This window comes from Lynx canadensis, chromosome C2 (genome assembly GCF_007474595.2).
Source record: "Lynx canadensis isolate LIC74 chromosome C2, mLynCan4.pri.v2, whole genome shotgun sequence".
Lineage (NCBI taxonomy): Eukaryota > Metazoa > Chordata > Mammalia > Carnivora > Felidae > Lynx > Lynx canadensis.
Genome location: NC_044311.2, coordinates 12,901,885 through 12,921,891, shown reverse-complemented (window position 1 = coordinate 12,921,891; position 20,007 = coordinate 12,901,885). Strand labels below are relative to the sequence as shown.

General features: G+C 37.1%; 1 protein-coding gene across 3 annotated transcripts in view; it reads left to right on the top strand.

Annotated features, from left to right (window-relative positions):
* RBMS3 (RNA binding motif single stranded interacting protein 3) overlaps positions 1-20,007 on the top strand; it is a 692,670-nt gene that overhangs the window by 557,073 nt on the left and 115,590 nt on the right. For all 3 annotated transcript variants that reach the window (XM_030329793.1, XM_030329794.1, XM_030329792.1), the window contains exon 7: positions 3,787-3,893. In XM_030329793.1, coding sequence (XP_030185653.1) covers positions 3,787-3,893 — 107 coding nt within the window. The remainder of the gene's footprint in view (positions 1-3,786; positions 3,894-20,007) is intronic.

The window sequence follows — 20,007 nt, the reverse complement described above, 5'->3', positions numbered from 1 at the left end:
GTCTGAGGTAGGGAACATTATTACCCTCAAAGAATTTAAAAAGTGCCTGGTGTCTTGTAGCTGGTAAGTCAGGAAGCCAGGAAGCAGACCGCTACCCCTAACACTGAAATGCACCCAAACTAAGTGTTAAAGCAGAAACACGAACGACCTCAAGAGAAGTTGTTATCATATTCTAGACTATTAGAACCAGTATATTATGTACACTAAAAGAATCCATTTTAGGAGAAGATAAAGAGAAACCTGCTTCAGATGGTACAAAGTATGACTCATGAAAGTTATTATCCCAAGAACCATAAAAGGTAGAATCAACAATTTTTACAGCAGGAAATTTAAGGTATTTCTTATTTGTCTTTTGTGAGAAATCTGTAGTATTGCCAGTGATAAACTCATGTGTCAGCATGACCAGCCATTTGAATGGATGAACATACCTTGAAATTTTAAAATGACAAAAGAAAAAATACCCTATAGTGAGGAATGAATATATATACACATATGCTTTTGGAGTATCACAGGAAATTTTCTTTAGCACAGAATTTTAGGGTCTTTTATTGCATTTAGTCTTTTAGTCCTTCATCTGGAGAAAGAATTTAAATACTTCAATGTGATGGCAGCAACTTTCTGCAGAAGTTTTATGACTCACCCTTTCCTTTGTGTGATTTTTGTAGCTTCACCAAAGTCACCAATGTTGGAGGCTCCTAAAAGCAGACAGTTGGGAACCACTTGTGCTGGGTGAGGAATGATACTGGTTGCGTTGTGAGCCAGGAGGAGTTACGTATGCTATGCTTCCTCTATAGGACAGGCAAAACATTTTGTTTTTCATTTCGCCTGGCCAATTGTGACTTTCTGTCTACTTGAGTCATTTTCTTCAATATTGATTAATAGAATTCTGCTGCTAATAAACTAAAGGATTGAGTAAATACTACTGCCACTTAAAGCCAAATGATTTTCAAATATTTATTTGTAGATACCCACTCATTTCTTTTTCCGTTATTGATTTTGGAGACAGTTGAAAGTCTCATGAATCCCTTAATTTTTTTTTTTTTCTGCTTCATCCAGATTAGTAAATGCAAGCAACCTAGCTGGAGTAGAAATGGGGAGGAATGGATGTTGGGGAAAATGGTATCAGTTATCTATTAAGATTATAACATATGGGGCGCCTGGGTGGCTTGGTCGGTTAATCGTCCGACTTCAGCTCAGGTCATGATCTCACGGTCTGTGAGTTCGAGCCCCGCGTCGGGCTCTGTGCTGACAGCTCAGAGCCTGGAGCCTGTTTCAGATTCTGTGTCTCCCTCTCTCTCTGCTCCTCCCCTGTTCATGCTCTGTCTCTCTCTGTCTCAAAAATAAATAAACGTTAAAAAAATTTTTTTTAAAAGAAAAAAAAAGATTATAACATATCAATTGCAAAATTTTAGTGACAGGAAACAATAAAGATTTATTTAGCTTACATATTTGTGGGATGGCCTTACTGACCTCACCTGGGTTTATACATTTTTCTGTGGTCACCTGCATGTTATCTGTGTACGTCTGCTGATTTTAGATGAGCTTACGCACATGTCCGGGTGGTGGTCGTTGGATGATCTACTTTGGCCTTGGCTCTGAAGGTAGGGATGACTCATCTACAGTAGTACCTCATCCTGCAGCAGACCAGGCTGGGCATATTCACGTAGCTATGCGGAAAAGCAAAAGAAGCAAACCTCAATGCTTAAAAACATTTCAATCCTCTGCTTGTGTCTCATTTGCTAACATTTCATTGTCTAGAGAAATTCACATGGGGTCAGACCAAGAGCCAGAGGACTCAATGACACTACATTGTCAAAGGCAAGAATACAAGGAGAGATAAAGAATTAGCATAATGCAGGGGAAGAAAAATAATTTTCCTTCTACTTTTCTAGGTTCTTGACTGGGACCCCCCCCCCCATAATAAAGACATGTTAATATTAACAGGAGAAAAACAAATAGAAGTTTAATAACTTGTATATCCCTTGCATGGAGATATCCAGGAAAACCTTGTAACTCTCTGAAATGGTCCAAGTCACCATCTTAAGTATCATCTTTAGCTAAAGACAAAAGATGTTGGGGAAGGGGTAATGAGGCCAGTAATGGGAGGTTACCAGAAAAAGCACAGTAAACAAGGGTAAGGTTGTTACACAGATTTAAGGCCTCGCTTCTCCACTGATAAGTTTCTTGAGATCTAGAATACTCTTTTCTTCCAGATACAAAGAGGGAGACACTGTTACAAATGGAGATTTCCCTTATAAATGTAAACGTCTCTTAAAAAAGGGTAACTTCTAGTCAGTTTTCAGAGCTTTTCCTCTATCTGCTGTTTCTTAAAATAATCACCCTAAGCTAATGCTTATGCCAAAGAGACATATTTTTTGGATGGTATATTCTGCTCCCCTTCAAACATTAAACAATTACATTTTAGAAGAACACATTTTCCCAGTGGGTTGGAAGAGGAAAGGTCCATTTTAGTTTTCAGATTGTAAACTTACAAATTAGTATATGGTTTATCCAAACAAATGAACAAACAACAACAAAAATCCTCCCAGCCATGTTAATGCATTGACCACGTTTTTTAGGACAATATGGATTTATTTTATTCATTCAGTTTTAAAAATATTTGTGCTAATAATCAGCAATTTTTGTAGTCAAGTAAGGATGTGGAGAGAGCATGAATTCTTAAAGAATAAGTTTCTTCCTGTTGTGTTGTATAAAATTGTCAAATAAGTTTACTTAAGTCACCAAGGCTCACCACATTTCCCCCCAGTCCGGGATTCATTTGTTAGGGCCATATCCTTTGTCTAGATTTTATCATGTGGGCTCATTTAATATTTAAGTAATTGTTCTCCCTGAGACACTGACTAGTTTTCACTGGGAAATTGGAGTGAAAGAGGTTCAACGGACAATCAACTTCTAGCCTTTTTGAAATTGCAGGGATTAATGAGAAAAAAACTAATTTGGTTGCAATTAGCAAAATAGCTCCCATTTTAGAAGGAAACTCCTAAGGATCTTTTTCCAAAATAGAATCCTACAGTTTCTACTGTGAAAACGTGGCAACTTTGAGGAGAAATATTTATCTTCACACAAATACTGGTTATGAATAAGTTTCTAATGTTAAAAAGCAAAATGAGACAGTACATTTTAAAGCTCTTATTGGCTTTATTCAAGGATCCATGGGTCAGGCAGCATCCCATCAGGCAGGTAGAAAGGAACTCCGAGGAGCTGTGCAAATTGGAGGCTTCTATAGGCAGAAGGGAGTGTGAACAAAAGTATTGGCAAAAAAAAAATGGATTGGTTATGGCAAAGTCACTTTTCTACAAAGGATGGCCCGGGATCTATCAGGTAAATTACCTCAACAGTGCTGATCAGGTGACTCCTGACTGACTGGTTTAAACTTCCATTTCTGGGAGAGCCAAAACTTTAATTAAGTTAGGTTTTGGTCTGGTGACATGAAACTTCACATAAGTGACTCCATGTTTTTAGCATTAACATAACTGGAAGGAGTTGACATTCGCCTCTTTGCTTCTAAGGCAAGTTCACTTTCTGCTTCAACTGATTATTTTTTCAACAATATTTTTTGTTTTCTTTTATGGTCTGCCAGTGCTCTTTCGAAGCCCAGTTAGATAGAATAACAGCCAACATAATAGAGACTAAAAGGGGGCCAAATATCTCTCCAGAAGCAAGACAACTTCAAAGATACGCATTACAAAGCACTACTGTGACTCAAATAATCACTTGTTTTTAAGGGGGATTTGCTAATGTAGAATTGGTTTCTTATCTTTCCAGCCCCTAGTGAGCCTTTACTGTGCAAATTCGCTGATGGAGGACAAAAGAAGCGACAGAATCAAAGCAAATACACCCAGAATGGAAGGCCTTGGCCCAGGGAAGGAGAGGTGAGTGAGTACTGACTGACTTTTGCTCAGTAATATAGCCCCATGCTTTCCTCAAAATGGCGGCAAGACAGACATTTGGGGCCCTGATGAAATCAGGTCTCATAGAAAACCAAATCGCTTGGAAGAGGGCAAATGAGTAGGCCTATATTAATGTGCTCAGGATAAAATTACTTGAGGAGGAATGTAGGAATTCATAATTGACCTCAGTTCTGTACTACAATAAGTCCTCTGTCTTTCACCAAACCTTAACCTGATACATACTCACTGAAAGACTTATCCACAAAGAGTTGATCCATAATTGTATAGTACCTAAAAAATATTTTCAGTGAAATCAGTAATGAGAGTTGAATGTTTATGTACTTGGAAAAAACTAAAAATTTCGATTTATTTTATTGGGATCTACCATTGCACATATATGTGTTTTATATATTTTTCCATATGCTCGTAAATGTGTTGATACGTATTTTACCTAAGTATATATCAACATAAGATATGACATTTTCATTTTTTATATTGAAATAAAATTTTAAGTTGAAAGAAAAGTTGATGTACACAGGGTTTTGTTTTTCACAACAAAAAGAAAGGCATTTAACAGTTAATGATCCACTTACCCTCTTAACACAAAACAGTAGAAAAGCAAGTGTAAGCATCCAGTGACACTTGAGAATGAATTCCTTTTGCTTATTTTCGCTGTAAGAAGACAAGGAAAAGGTATCTGGGCTTCTAAGCAGTGTTTTATTGTCTGTGAAAAGGAATGGAGTTTTTTGAATGACTTGAATAAATGCTATTTTGTACCAAGGCCATACTTTCAACAGAAGAGCTTTATTTTGTATTTCTATTCAAAGCACCCACTTCATCTATTTCTCATTTAGGAGGCATCCCACTTGATGCAGCATTTTACACTTTCAGTACTGAGACTGAAGGAAAAGAGAGTGGGGTTTTCCTCAGCAAAACGTTTAGCCATTTTTTTTTTACTAAGACTGTCGTCTGTTTTGAGTTTTTCCACACAGGTCTCAAAACCCCTCTTAAAGTATAAATTGTGTTCAAGTATTGTATAATCTATAACTCTTTATTTTAAGACATGAAAAAGAGAATCACCATCAAACACCTGAAACTAATGAAAAAGGAAAGAGTTTCAATATCCCAACTTTAGAAAGGCAGTCTGTGTTATGTTCAAAAAAGGAAGAGGAAAGGGAATGACCCTTGTGTTTTTAGGGTTGGGTTAGTGATCAGCAGTTAGCTCCATCGTCCCCAGAAGACAGCTGATTTCTGATAGCATGCATTATGACATCCATCCCATACCAAACATCTGTAGTCTAGAACGACTCATTTGATCTTTTAAATTTTTATTGAATCTAACGCCCACTGATGAGAGAGATTTCAGGATCGCAGACCATAACCAAGAAGCCTCGACGGTCAGTCAGATAAGGTGGGATGACTGAAAGTTCAGTTCCTGTCTCCGTAAAGTCCTGTCTTATCACATCCTTAAGGTCCTGTCTTGCCAGTTGCATGCAGCAAGACACCTCCCTCTTACACATTTCTCAAGATCAAGCCAGTCAACATAAAAGAAATGTAGACTGCAAGCTGCCACTTTGCTACTGTAGACGAATCTAGAGCTTTGGGTTTAGATCTTGGTAAAGACCATGTGTGCTATTGCCACAGAAGCATTGTGGTGTCAACGTTAGCAACCGGAGCATCTTGTAATTTACTTGTAGGTTTTAAACATACATCCCTAATCTCTGTTGTCAAAAGCTGCTTTTTAAGAGTTATACCTTTTGATGTTGAACTGTGAAAATCAAAGGAGCTTAATTAAATTTACCTGTGACCAATAAAAATGTATTCCAAGTATGTAGATACATTCAGAAGAAAGAACTTAGGAAAAGAAAGGGCATGCACTAAAAATATGCTTATCACATATTTTGGTTTTGAGATAAGCATATTAATGTTTACACCTCGATTGTGCTTTTAGGTGTAGATACTCTAAGGATGTTGGATAACTTTGTGTCCCTATCATTTTATATACATATAGATGATATAGATACAGATATAGATTTAGATGTATATAGATATATTTGCTTCTATTTCTGCTTGCATTATACTTGCTAAATTGTATTAGCATGGTTGATAAAGTTTGACGTAATGTAGTTTATTCCTATGTAAGCAATATTCAGTGAAATTTTATATACCAGGAAATTTTAATTACTGTATTTCATTGTTTCCAAGACCCATGTTTTTGTTGTTGTTTTTCCACATTTTAACACTTCTGAAATTGGTTCTCCTCTTATAATCAATGGCATTATGAGAAGACAATTTGCATTTGCTCTCATTAGTCATCTGGGAGCACTATCTACATTCTCTGCTGGTCTTTGACCCCTCTGACTTCATGAATTGAAACTCTAACCCAAGCAAGGACTCTGGGTCAGATTCTTAGGAGAGATTTTCTCTGTGCCCTTCCTTCATCCAGTATTAAGGTTGAGACATAAATCTTACCTTGAAGTCCATTGTTTTTTTTGTTTTTTTTTTTTAATAGCCCCTTGGCATACCAACTTGATGAGGAGATCATTTGGGGTGTTTGTTTTTGCTTGTTTTTTTTGTTGCAGTTATTGTTGTTGTTTTTATATGAGATGATGGTAAACCTTTCATTGTTGCCCTAGATAAAATGAAAGATGATAATTTCAATTCCAATGCCTCAGCATTTGGGATAGTAGCACAGATTGAGGCTCATGTTCTCTCTGCCTCTCTTGAAAGTCAGGTAAAAAAATGATAGTATGAAAAGGATTTCTCCTAAAATGTTTAAGCCTCTTACAAGTACCTGAAGCATGACAACTGATAAGCTAATTAAAATTTTAATGTATTGTGTAAAGCTGTTTTCTTCTGAGTGGCATTTTCATAACAGTTCTTTTAGCATGGTGAAATGCACTTCTTTATCAAAAAAAAATCTAGTAATGAAAACTTTATACACATAAATTAGTGTAAATTAGCAAGGTTTTGAAATACAAATATATGCTGCTGGACATGTTTTTGCATAAGTGGAATACACAGGGATATTTTAAAGTTCTTCATTAATCTCTCAAGTGACAAGCAAAACTCTGAGCAGAATGATCAGGGATTGGGGCTATTAGGCCTCTCTTAGTGCTCTACAAATCTTATCATTTTATTTCTTTATATAGCTATTCACAAACTCTTTGGTCTTAGTATCCCTTCATACTCTTAAAAATGATTGTTTATTAGTTCATTAAAAAAGAATAAACCATCCCTTGTTAACAAAAATATTTTATCTTTCAAAGTCAATTTTTTTTGAGAATAATGGCATTCTTTTACCTTTTGGCAAATCACTTTACTGTCTAGGTTATTAAAAGATGACCAGATTTGCGTATCTGCATCAGCATCCAACCTGTTGCCATATTTTGTTTGATTTAATCATGTGAAAAAAAATCCAGCTTCATACAGACATGTCATTGAAAAAGGGAGAACCTGTGGATCTCCTAAAAATATGTCACCAAACCCTCAAGTGTCCTTAGGCCACCCTTTGAGAACCACCGTCCCAGAGAAGCTTGAGCCAGGGACAGGGCTCATATTCAACTTCCATATACCAGAAGGACCATGCTGCTTGTTAAAATAGTAAAACATATTTGTTTCATTTGGTAAATAACCACCGGCACTAGTCCATCAGTACAGCCCCTCCACCCCTTCCACTTTGGTGGCTCCTCAGGACGTCTTACCATCTCCCAAGAATGGGGTGCTACCTGGCACTGCAGGAGTTCCCCAGGATCCTACCCCAGCATTTATGTTCTGATTGGCCGGTGCTTACAACATAATGGTGGCGAAATAAATGGTCTCACTGTATCATCAGTATGACTTTCATGACGTTCGTAAGCTAGATAGCCCATTACATCTGAAGGCATATGCTTTACTTCAGGCAAAATGTTTCCCAAAATTGATCGTGTTAGTGTTCTCCCAAATGATTGGACTGGAATCAGGAATGCTGCATATCAGTCCAAAAATACATCAGGAGTCATGGGAATAAAAGACACAGCATAAAGAATAGAGTCACTGGTTTTGTAATAGGGTTGTATGGTGACAGATGGGAACTGTATGTGTGATGAGCACAGCATAACGTATAGACTTGTCAAATCACTACTTTGTACACCTGAAACTGATACAACATTGTGTGTCCACTCTAGACAAATAAAAAAATTAAAAAACAAACAAATGAACAAACAACAACAACAACAAATACACATATCAGGAACATGAAGAAGAATTCCTGTTGTTTCTTCCTATGTTTCCAAAGAATGCTTTTCCAATGATTACCAAAAAGCCCCCAGATTTGTTTGGAATCTATGCCCAAATAATAAGTACAACTGATCAGAAACATTCAGCTATGTTGTAAAGATGACTGGCTGAAATCAAAGATGATGGATGCTTCTACAACAATGATGAGAGTCATTCAAACCTTGAAATTACTTTATGTTGACATTTGTTGTGACTAGCCTCTGGGTCTCCTTCAGAATTTTCAAATGTAAGTGAACATTAACTGTCAAATCATGGAAGACGGTGCTGTTTCACCAAATTGTCATGTCGGGACATTATCCTTAAGTATGCAAATACCATAAACAAACTACGTCTCACTGGCTTTGAAGCTCTAATCTAGCTTTCATAAGATCTTCACAAGTCCTATAGTAATTGAGTCACTAAACGCCATCGATAACAATTGCTTCAGGAATTGCACTTCAAAGAAATAATATTTTGGCTATGGACACAAACAAGAGATCCAGCAATTGAACAAAGAAGTGACTCCACAAGGTATTCAAAAGTCTAATGGAAAAACGCCAAGATTTTTATTATGAAAACTAAAACAAATAAAATGGTGTTTCTTGCTTTTATCTGATCTACAGTTCTCTGCTAGAGTCAATTTCAAAGCAATGAGCAGTAACAAATAATCTCTCTCTATGTGATCCTCTGAAGATATTTTTCCTTACTGGGGAAACATTTTACGAGATTGTCTTCACGGTCTAGATATGGAGATGAACTAACGGAGCTAATATAGTATTGTTAACAATCAGCACTCAGGTTCCCAGGAATAGTTGACAGGTTATGTTGAAGAGAAAATCAAGTAAGCTTTTTGGGGATGCATTCTCGGAATACTAAGGTTTGGAAATTCTCACCTATTCCCAAGGAAAGAAACAAATTTTAGATAAGGCATGATGATGTATTATATCTCGAAGACGTTTTATTTGAGGGCATTTTTAATTGCCCAAGACACAAGCCTCTGGGTATAGGAATACAGTACATGCACTTCGTAATACCAAGGGGATGGGTGCCATTCACACAAACCAGATGTAAATTGCGCTCCTTATTGTAGTGCAATGCTACTGGCGCTGCCTGGACATGTTCATTTCAAAGCCTTTAAGAGATGGAATAAACTGACAGAGTATGCTTTAATTAGATCTCATTAAGCCACTTACAAAATCCACTATGAGTGAGGTGAAAGCTCCAGTTCCAGTTTTACCACAGCCAAGTAAGCCAAGTGATTTGTTATGACCTATAACCCAGATAATAGGTTGTCTATTTTCAGACCTGAAATCAACTTGTTTTCAGTGATGGATGAAAACTTCTCCTGCGCTGTAAAGTTTTATAGCTCTTGTCCATTTAGAACTACTATTAATAAAAATTCTCTTCAGTGCCAGTAAGTGAATGAAAGCCTGCAAAGGTCATGTGGGAGAAATGGGGTTTCTCGTGCTGCTATGAAGTCCATAGCCAAGTACAGGCATAGTTGATGAACCTGATTTCAAACATCCGGCCTCCTCCTCATTGTGCCATAAGGCATGAGGAGTAATCATTCATTCCGACTAAATCAATTTATGATTGACACAAAGATGTCTTTTTAGATTTCTGAGTAGACAGATACCCATAATCAATAACAAAATAGTTCCATCCTAGATTCTCACTCAGATAAACATTTTCCTTGAGGGTATGTCCTAATTTTTATGTTTGCTTTTGTTTTTATTTTTCTGAGAGAAAGTTAATGCATGCAGAGTTGGCGTCATAATTCTGGATTTCCACTGTGTCTCCATCACCATAATCATCAGTACTCTTGTTGTCAAAAAGCATTTGTTCCTTCCATGACTGATACTTTGTGCTGTGTCCCAAGGACATAATGAAGTGTAGGGAGTGACCCTTGCCCTGGATGTATATTAGAAATATACATACATCATGAGAACCTTTCTATCTCCTCGTGTTTCCTATTTCCTTTCTTACACTCTGAATATAGGACTACCTCTTGCAGAAGTGTTCTTTTTAAGAGAATTCTGTTTGAAATACATTTTTTAAAGTAATATTGGAGAAGAAACAGCTTAAACAAAAAGCATTCAGTCCGCAAACAAGCACTTACTGAGCATCCCCTATGTGGGAGGCACAAGACAGGAGATAATGGACATGACATAAATATACAGACAGATTCTCCACCCCCTGGGAACCTAAAACAGCAAAGATCTTCTCTGTAGAGTAGGCAGTTAAAGGTTGGATAGAATATAACTTATATCGTGGAACTAAAATCACTGATGATAGCTGGCTATTAACCTATACAACAGTGAAAGAAAACCAAAGCCAAAATAAAAATAATAAAACTGACAAATGCAGCAAACACAAGAACTTCAGCTCAGACTTGTCCCATTACTAACCATTAGCTGACTGATTGCTTGTTTGTTTTTCAGGGTAGGTAATGGAGAAACTGATTTATATGCATTGACAAGCCAGAAAATCATCCCAGAGTTGAAAATTTCACCTTGTTACTTGTCCAGTAGAGTCCCCTATGCCCTTGGGTACTGAGTTGGCACAGAGAGAATAATATTTAGAGGAGCAACTTGAGCTTGGGTGGGATAGGATACATCTTGAATCCTTCTCTAGTACTCCACTAGTTCCTTCTGAAATTTAAGGAAGCACATGTGTCAGCATCTGTGATGTGCACAATACTGTTGGCTTTTCTTCATATTTTATCAGACACTCCAGTAGTTAGGGAGGAAACTCTAGCATTTCCATCACAGATCCACAGCTTTTAAGCTGAGGGACAAACTTGGGAAAGTTTTTTCGTTTTTCTGCTTCAGTCTCTCCTCATCAGTAGAATGAGAATGGTTAAAAGTGTATATTTAGTTATTGGAAAGATTAAATGAGGTGCCGAGGATAAAGCACTGATCACAGTTCCTGGAAAACTATAATCACTCTAGTATTAGCTATTATAACTATCATAATATCATCAACACAAGTCAGGGCGTTTTAATCTGAAAGCCAGCTCTGCTATGTGTTTCTTATGACTCAAATGCTTAATTCCTTGGTGTCCAATTTTATGTCATGTCTCTTTTATTTTCCAAGTGGGAATTCTTTTTAATGATACAACATTTATTTGAAAAGACATCTGCTACCAATATCATTTTTCCAGCTGAATTTTTCACTTATTTAATAAAGTATATTATAAAGCAAGTAGAAATTAATTTATTTTTACTTTGACCCAGATTTTATTAAGGTTTTTATAAGATCACATTCCAAATCATCATCTGCATTCCAAGCATTATTTAGCACTGAGGCATTAGATGGTTTTCAAATTTGTAGCCACGTTTCTCTTGAAGGTCGTGTGATCATAAAAGCCAAGGGCTGGCAAGGAAAGAGAAGGATGGAGAAGATGAAAGAAAAAGAAAAAAAGAATATTGAAAGAAAACATGAACTATAGCTAGATACCAAGGAAAAGATGGAGCCACTATTGAGATCTGATGAATTACATGGTTAGTGTTTTCAAAGAGAAAGAAAATGAATTATTAACCTACCTATTCCGGCAAGTAATGGCGATTAGTTTTGAATGCAAAAAGTGCTCACACAACCTCTGTGGCTATGAAAAATACTCCTCATGATCAAGTACTTTCAAACATTCTTCAAAGCAATTATCTTTGGCAGAAGCAGCATCCTGATGGGAATGCTGGATTTAACAAATAATTGGGAAGTAAGAATTTTCTTGCATATTCTATGGCTCCCTAGTGCTGAATGTCAGTAATCTATTGCCCAATAATCTATTGAATGCCCTAATCTATTTCAAGAGTAATGTTACCAATTTTTTTGTGTGTAAGGAATTGTTAGAATCCTTCTAAGTTAATACTAATGCCGTTTATGAAATTTCCTTTTGTTTACTGAAAGACTCAGACTCTTGAAATTATCAGTTAAAAAAGATACGGTGGATCTTCATTCTTCATGGGTTCCCTGTATGCAAACTTAACGTACTTGCTACAATTTGTTTATAACCCAGAATCAACATTCATGGTGGCTTCATGGTCATTTGTGCAGAGCAGTAAAATGTTTGAGTCACCTGGGGATTAAAGAGTATACTTACCATGAAGAGCACTGTGTAAGGTATTGAATTGTACACTTAGAACTAATATAGCACTGTGTATTAAATGAACTGGAATTCAATTTAAAAAAATTTAAAAAAAAAGTCCGAGTCACCAAGCATGCATACTCTCAAGATTGAGCAAGGCAGGCTCTTGTGTCAACCTATAACACTACAAACACGTGTCCTTTCCTTGGTTTATGTAGGGCCACATTTTTCCATGTTTGTGCTTTTCACTGGTGATTTCACTGTTTAAAATGCCCCCAACTATAGTGCTGACGTGATGCCTTGTGTTCCTAAGTGCAAGGAATCTATGTTGTGCCTTGTGGAGACAATATGAAAAGAAAATGGAGATCAGCTTTGTGCAAGCATGACTTATATATAGTGCTTTGGCTTTGAGTTCATTGTTGATGAATCAAAAATATATAATAAGGTATCTTTAGACAGAAACACAGCTAAAGCAATGTTGGGTATTAATTAGTTGGTGAAAATGTTGTGATCAGAACCTAACCCTGAATTTCTTCTAGGAGCAACGAGTCAATATTCCTAATTCAGTGTTCATGGTGACTTTAGAGAATATAATTGCTGCTAATAACAAGAATTGTGTCTTGTTTTCTGATTATTATTACTGAGTGGGAGCCAGTTACTGGTCAAGTCCGTATCTCTTCCATTGATTTAAAAAACCAATGTCCATGGGTATCAAAAATAATGTACTGATTCATGCAACCAACTGTCTTTATGTAAAAAGTTGTGTTTGAGTCAATTATCAATTGTTATGGATCTAAAGACAACAGTTTTTACTCTTTACTCTTTACTCAACCAAAAATGTAAAACTTTCTAAGGAATTTGGAAAAGCTCTGGTCCTATTTTCATGAGTTTAATGAGTCTATGAGCGACCAGTTGGCTTGTAATCACTTCATCAAGATCACTAAACATTGGACCCAGTGTAAAAATTCATATATCTTCCTTAGCAATACAAAGTCATCAGCCTAACACATTGAATTATTTCTACTATCACTTTGAACATTCTTATTTACCCACCTATCTGCATATGACAGAAAAAGCTATATTGGCCCTTGACTTTAGAAACCCCAGTGGGTCACATTGATATGGACAATATTTGATGTTCAAAGACACAAAGATGGCTATGGAAGTAATAACAAACAAGCTGCATAAAATCTGGAGAGAAGAGATTATCCCTATGGTTCCCATTTATAAGGAACATTCAAAAGGAATATTTTGTTGAGTTTATGAAAGCATTTGGCTATCACTGGCTGTTACCAATGCTACTTAAAGCACATGCTTTGAGGCATTCTTAACAGTGATGAAGACAAAAATGCACCTTAACCATGTGGCCCTCTTGCCTTCAGTTGGATCTGTTTGGAACAGTGCACCCTGCACACCAACTCTTTGATCAGTCACCAGTCAACATCCTTCTTATTAAATATCTGAAGAACCTGACAAGGCCCAGAAATTATATCATTTCTACTAGCTTTGGAGCCATATTGACTGTAATTTAATTTTACAGTACTGAACGTTAGAAAATTTATGTCTCAGAGATATGGAATTGAAGTGTTGCCCCAATAAACCATTAGAAATAAAAAAAATACTTTAAAGACAATAGTTTATCTAAAGAATTATTTCAAAACTTAGCAGTAAAAGGGTGTAGATCCATATTATCTTTGACCATATTCCGTGAAGGGGGAAGAATTATCTATACAGTTCATGATTTCCCTTGGGTATAACAACATGCTTGGCATTTAGTTGTCCAATTATTTTCTTTAATGGGACTTTGGAAAAAATTAAGATGTATGTAACAACATTGCCAGGTTTTGAAAATAGTTCTTTTAACCTTGAACTGAAGAAGAGACTTTACATATGTGATCTTAAAAAAAGTGATTGGCTCTTATGATGCATTACAACACTTGCGATTGACTTTGTTAGCCAGCCCATCAAATGTAGTCTTATTTATTTCATGTGCTTTACTGGCCATTTAGAGAGCAGGCTCAAGGTGAATGACACTTGTAATCTCAAAAAAATCTTCCCATTGGCCCAAGAACTTGAATTTGCAGTAGTTTAGCTTATAGACTTTCTAACTCAGGTAAGTGTTCTTATTTTAAAACTGCTGGGTTCATATTTTCTAACCTATGATCACTAAAGATAAAAAGTAAATCTTGAAAATTCCTATAATAGTGTAATTTTGGATATAATGTGTTTGATGATGAGCTCCGATCATCTGCCCTAGTCTCCATTCTCAAAGAAGAGTAGGGGAAAACATACTTATGTTCTAGGGGAGAAAGTAGGGATATGGGGTTTAGGAGGGGCTGAACAATGGAAAAATTATACCAAGCAATTATAAGGGGAAAGACTGATGGTCGATCTCTATGTTCCCTGATTCCTTTGACCCAGTCTCCATGGCATCTAAGTGGGGCCTCAGCCAACTAGGGAGTTTCTGGAGTTGTTGGTGCTGTCCTGGCAACTCCAGCCTGCCATAAGGCTCAGAATTATCCCCATCGAAATTTAAACCACAGCTTACAACCTCCACATACCATCAAACTGCAGCAGGGACCTGGGAGAATATGGATCAATTAGCCGGATACCTAGAACTCCCACCTATTCAGCTTCACAGACCCACCCTGGTAGCAACCTCAGCATTTTATATTTTTCATCCTACTTAGTATGTTATAGTGAGGTTTACCAGTATATACACTCCATCACCGACTCTAAGATACCATCAATTAAAGATGAAATATTATTTTAAATGTCACTAAAAAGAGAAGTTGCCAAACTCAAATGCCATCAATTATCATGCAAGCCCCAATTTTCACAGACTTTAAAATGTGAAGTGCACACACACACACACACTGTGTTTTGGACTCTATAAAGTCAGCCATTTAGATTGAAATAAAATCAGAAGTGTCTACATAAAATATGGTAGTGTTCTCTTGTGTATTTTATGATTATCAATAAAGGCTTAACTTAACTTTGGAAATGACAAACTCAGACTAGAGCTTTGAGAACTTGAGCTAGCTACATCATACCTTTTCTTCTCTTTCTCCTTTGACGATGCTTTCTTTGTGCAGCCATTGGCTTTTCCAGTCGTCCAGGCTTAATTCTGTCTGCATCTTTTTGGCCTGTCCTTCTTCATTGCTATAAAAGGGAGAAATTCTCTGCCTGACTAGGATGCTTTAGCTGAAGCCAAAAAGGAGAAATGCTGTGATGACATAGTGTATAAACAACAGCATGACTCCCCCTGATGTTCTTTTCCCAAACAAAGAGAGGTGAATTTTCTCTATTCTCTGCCTGTTTTTCTAGTTTTTTTTTTAAGTGATAAATTCCTTGCATTTCATTTGCATGATTCCTGACAAACCCCTGAAGATATCAAGATGATTTTTCGTAATCGTCTCCCTACTCTTGGTCAGTAACTTGGATAAGAGGGTCCTCCAGGTTTTCTCGCTGCCTCTAATTGTCCTGGGTTCTTATTCATGATTTGGTTCAGGTACACTGGCTTCCCTGCTGAATTGGGAAGGTCGCTTAAAAATCCCTCTGTGTCCCCCATGTCTACTCACCAGTCAAGGACTGAGACATGTTCTTTATCAAAAGAGCATCTTCACAGCACAACAGTGTGGCTGAGGGGAGTTGCAAGCAGAGGAAGGAGAGGATGTCTCCGCCAACGCACAAACAAGAAATGATAACTTGATAAGAGACACTGACCATACATTAAACGTACTAATTTAACTAGGCAATAAGTTCTGGAATTCAGTATAGATACTTGAGTTTGAGACCAAGATTCCGAAATCACCGGGACATAAATCATACTTGGGATCTGAAAGTGAATGTCATTACTGTACAGAAGGAAAGAAGAGGGTGGACCGAGTAACATCAAAGGAGAAATTGCTCTCTGAGAAGTCAGAAGAAAAGCAGGCTCACAGAATTGCAACGAAAGGGATGTTGAAAGAAGAGGAAAATCACTGGTCAAATGATGCATAGTAACCAAATATGATTTTGAATAAATATCTCCATTAGATTCAGAAATTGTGAAACTTAGGAGTATTGTATGAGCCACTGCACAGGTTGGTAGGCATGCTTTACAGAACAGTTAACAAGGACGTTTCTGTCTGATCTCAGGACCAGACTGTATATCTCTCTTTGGGAGACTTTGGTAGTGTCCTGTCTACAGTCTCTTTTGTCCCTCATCTTCTCTTTAGGAGAGGGACTGGCTGCCCATAGCCCAGGGAACATGCCTTGAGCAGGCCAGAGCAGACACCTGCTTTATATGGTTGACTTCCTGTGCCAGGGGAAACGCACCATTCAGTAATCACCTGACTACACCAGAGCCAATGCTGGCAAAACCCTACCGCTTGCCCTATTTTCTCACATTCCTTTTCAGTAGGTGCTACAACACTCTGCCTGCAAATTTGCCCTGAGCATACATATTGTTTCCTAGGATTAGTTCCTTTTTTTTTTTTTTAAACAGGAAAGAGGTTTAAAGTCCTTTCTTTTCTTTTTTTTTTTTTTTTTTAACGTTTATTTATTTTTGAGACAGAGAGAGACGGAGCATGAACGGGGGAGGGACAGAGAGAGAGGGAGACACAGCATCAGAAGCAGGCTCCAGGCTCTGAGCCATCAGCTCAGAGCCCAACGCGGGGCTCGAACTCACGGACCGCGAGATCATGACCTGAGCCGAAGTCAGACGCCCAACCGACTGAGCCAGCCAGGCGCCCCTAAAATCCTTTCTTGAGGCACATGGGTGGCTCAGTCAGTTAACTGTCCGACTTCGGCTCAGGTCATGATCTCTCGGTCTGTGGGTTCGAGTCCTGTGCCAGGCTCTGTGCTGACGGCTCAGAGCCTGGAGCCTGCTTCAGATTCTGTGTCTTCCTCTCTCTCTGCCCCCCTCCCTGCTCAGACTCCATCTCTCTCTCTCTCTCAAAAATAAATAACATTTAAAAATTGTTTTAAAAAATTATTTTTTAGCCAAAAACTGTACTTGGTTATGACCATGTTGTGGTTTCCTGGTGATTTTTATCGGTTCCTCTGAATATCTTGGACATCCACACTTCTGCTATCGCATATGAAATCCTCAGTTTCTCAGCCAGTATGGCCATTTGTAATTATGAATTCTTACTAGCTTCCAACACTAGGATCAGCGTATGATTAACCCTGAATTGTCAGTATTTATTCTTGACCTCCTTCCCATTCTCACATTGATCCTTCTGGCTGTAGCAACTGCCATTTGATCCCAGATCGTCTGTATTCTACTGACCTAGCAAAGCTAAATGCTTCCTGACATTTTTGGGCTTACTCGTAAGTCAGGCCTCTAATCTGTATGGTTTTTGTAAATGATATGCCTTTTTTCTTCCTGAATTTAAAAATTAAAAACAATTCAAAGAACAATTCACATAATACACTTCTTTAAGTTACTTCCCATTATAAAGTAATTCTAATTATATATAGCTTACAAAAGAGTCAGAAAAAAATACAGGAAAGGAAAAAAATTATGGTTATACCACTCCAGTATTTTGACATTTAACATTATTGAAATTAATTTATTTCTAGTCAGAGATATTTTTTTAATTTTTTTTTAAATTTTTGGCCCATATGATACACATAATTTTGTATCATGATTTCTTCACTAAGGGACATGTTTCTAAAGAGAAATATTGGTAAGTAAATATAAACAAAGTTAGGTTTCACTACAATAGCAGAACCCCAAATTTTATAACACATTATAATTTTCAAACCCTTTCACACACATAACTTTTTAAGCCACCTTACTTTACTTATGGAATTTTTAACCATAACCCGCTGACGGTTATAAATATTGTTAACATTGATTGCGAGAAATACACTCTTCAAAGATAATATCCAGGGGCGCCTGGGTAGCTCACTCGGTTGAGCGTCCACCTTTGGCTCAGGTCATGATCCCACGGTTTGTGAGTTGGAGCCCCGGGTTGGGTTCTGTGCTGACAGTTCAGAGCCTGGAGTCTGCTTCAGATTCTGTGTCTCCCTCTCTCTGCCGCTCCTCTGCTCACGCTCTCCCTCCCTCTCTCTTTCAAAGGTAAATAAACATTTAAAAAAATAATATCCAGAAAATTACATTATCCTTTTCTTATTTGGCTTCCTGAACTTATCTTCTGCTAATTCAGTACACAATATTTACTAAAATATACAATATGTACTTATTTATTATTACTTATAGTATTTACTTATGTATATACTAAAGTGTTGCCTTATATCTGATCATAGAAAGTTGGAAATTCTTGTGACTATTCATTTTTACCTATACAATTATGATGCATCATTTGTCAAGACAGAATTTAGAAAAAAAGAGAAATGTTATGCTAACACATTGATGTTTCCATTTTCCAGTAATTACAATGTATGTCTGTCCATATGAAGTTTATTGCCTCAAACTTTTGGTCCCAATTTACATGACAATATAAAAATAGTTTCAGGGGTACCTGGGTGGCTTGGTCAGTTAGGCATCTGACTTCAGCTCAGGTCTTGATCTCAGGGTCCATGAGTCTGAGCCCTGCTTAGGGCTCTGTGCTGACTGCTCAGAGGCTAGAGCCTGCTTCGGATTCTGTGTCTCCCTCTCTCTCTGCCCCTCCCTCACTCATGTTCTGTCTCTCTCTGTCTCTCTGTCTCTCAAAAATAAATAAATGTTAATAAATTTAAAAAATAGTTTCAAAAATGATAAAATCAGTTCTATCAGCCTGTCTTCTCATTAGCTTTGTTACAGTCCATGATCCTTTGCTCCTTGCAAAGACCAAGCATTACAGTCCAAGAATCTTTCTGAAGTGTTAATGCCTACTCCCTACTGAGCATATTTTGAGCAGTATTTCCATGATTATTACCTCTTCATTTAACTTGTTAATCATTTAAAGTTATAAAAATCAAATATCTAGCTCCTAAGTCAAACTGATGTGTCTTAATGAAATCCCTATATTTATTGAAAATAATTAGATACCTTAATTCAGCAAACTGTATTTTAAAATTTCTTCTAAACTGTTTGGCTCTTATAGTATAGATTCTGCCGGGGTGACTAGAAATATCCTATTATGGTTGAAATACTAAGCAAAAACTCAGCTGCTGCTGGAAAATGACAAAAATGCCCCCTTTCGTTTAAATAAATTGCAAACACTTCCAATGCACAACTTATGTAAACTTGAAAAATGGAAAATATTTGTGCATCTCGTAAGCTCTTTTGAAACAGAGAGACAGGATTAAACATCACTTCCCTCCATATGTGGTGTGACATTTTTGTTTTGTTCCAAGTTACTTTTTGTGTGACTCTGGAGTTTGTAAACATGCCATAAAATTTGGTAATTACATAATGATGATTTCATGGTTCTTCACTTAGTGTAAAGGTGGCTAGACAGGGCAGCAAAATTGATTTCTTTTGTACCTTTGTGGAAAGAAACAAAAGGAAATTGAATGCAAAATCTGCATTAAGACTATATTAGAATTATAACTCAACAATCTGTTACACATGAAATGAAAACCAGGTGCAGCCAAGTGTTAGTTATTGTGCTATGATATTCAGCCAGTGGGCTACGTTCACACAACCCTTTGTTTAACCCATGCCTTGTTTTGTTACCCGTAATGTTCCAAATGTATATGACCTGAAACTATCTCTTGTCTCCTCTTGCCAAAGGTGCTCAGAGACATGACTGTCTCTAGGCAAAATCATGAAGTAGGTGAATCTTGTGTTCATTCCCTACCCTCTTGCGATGACAG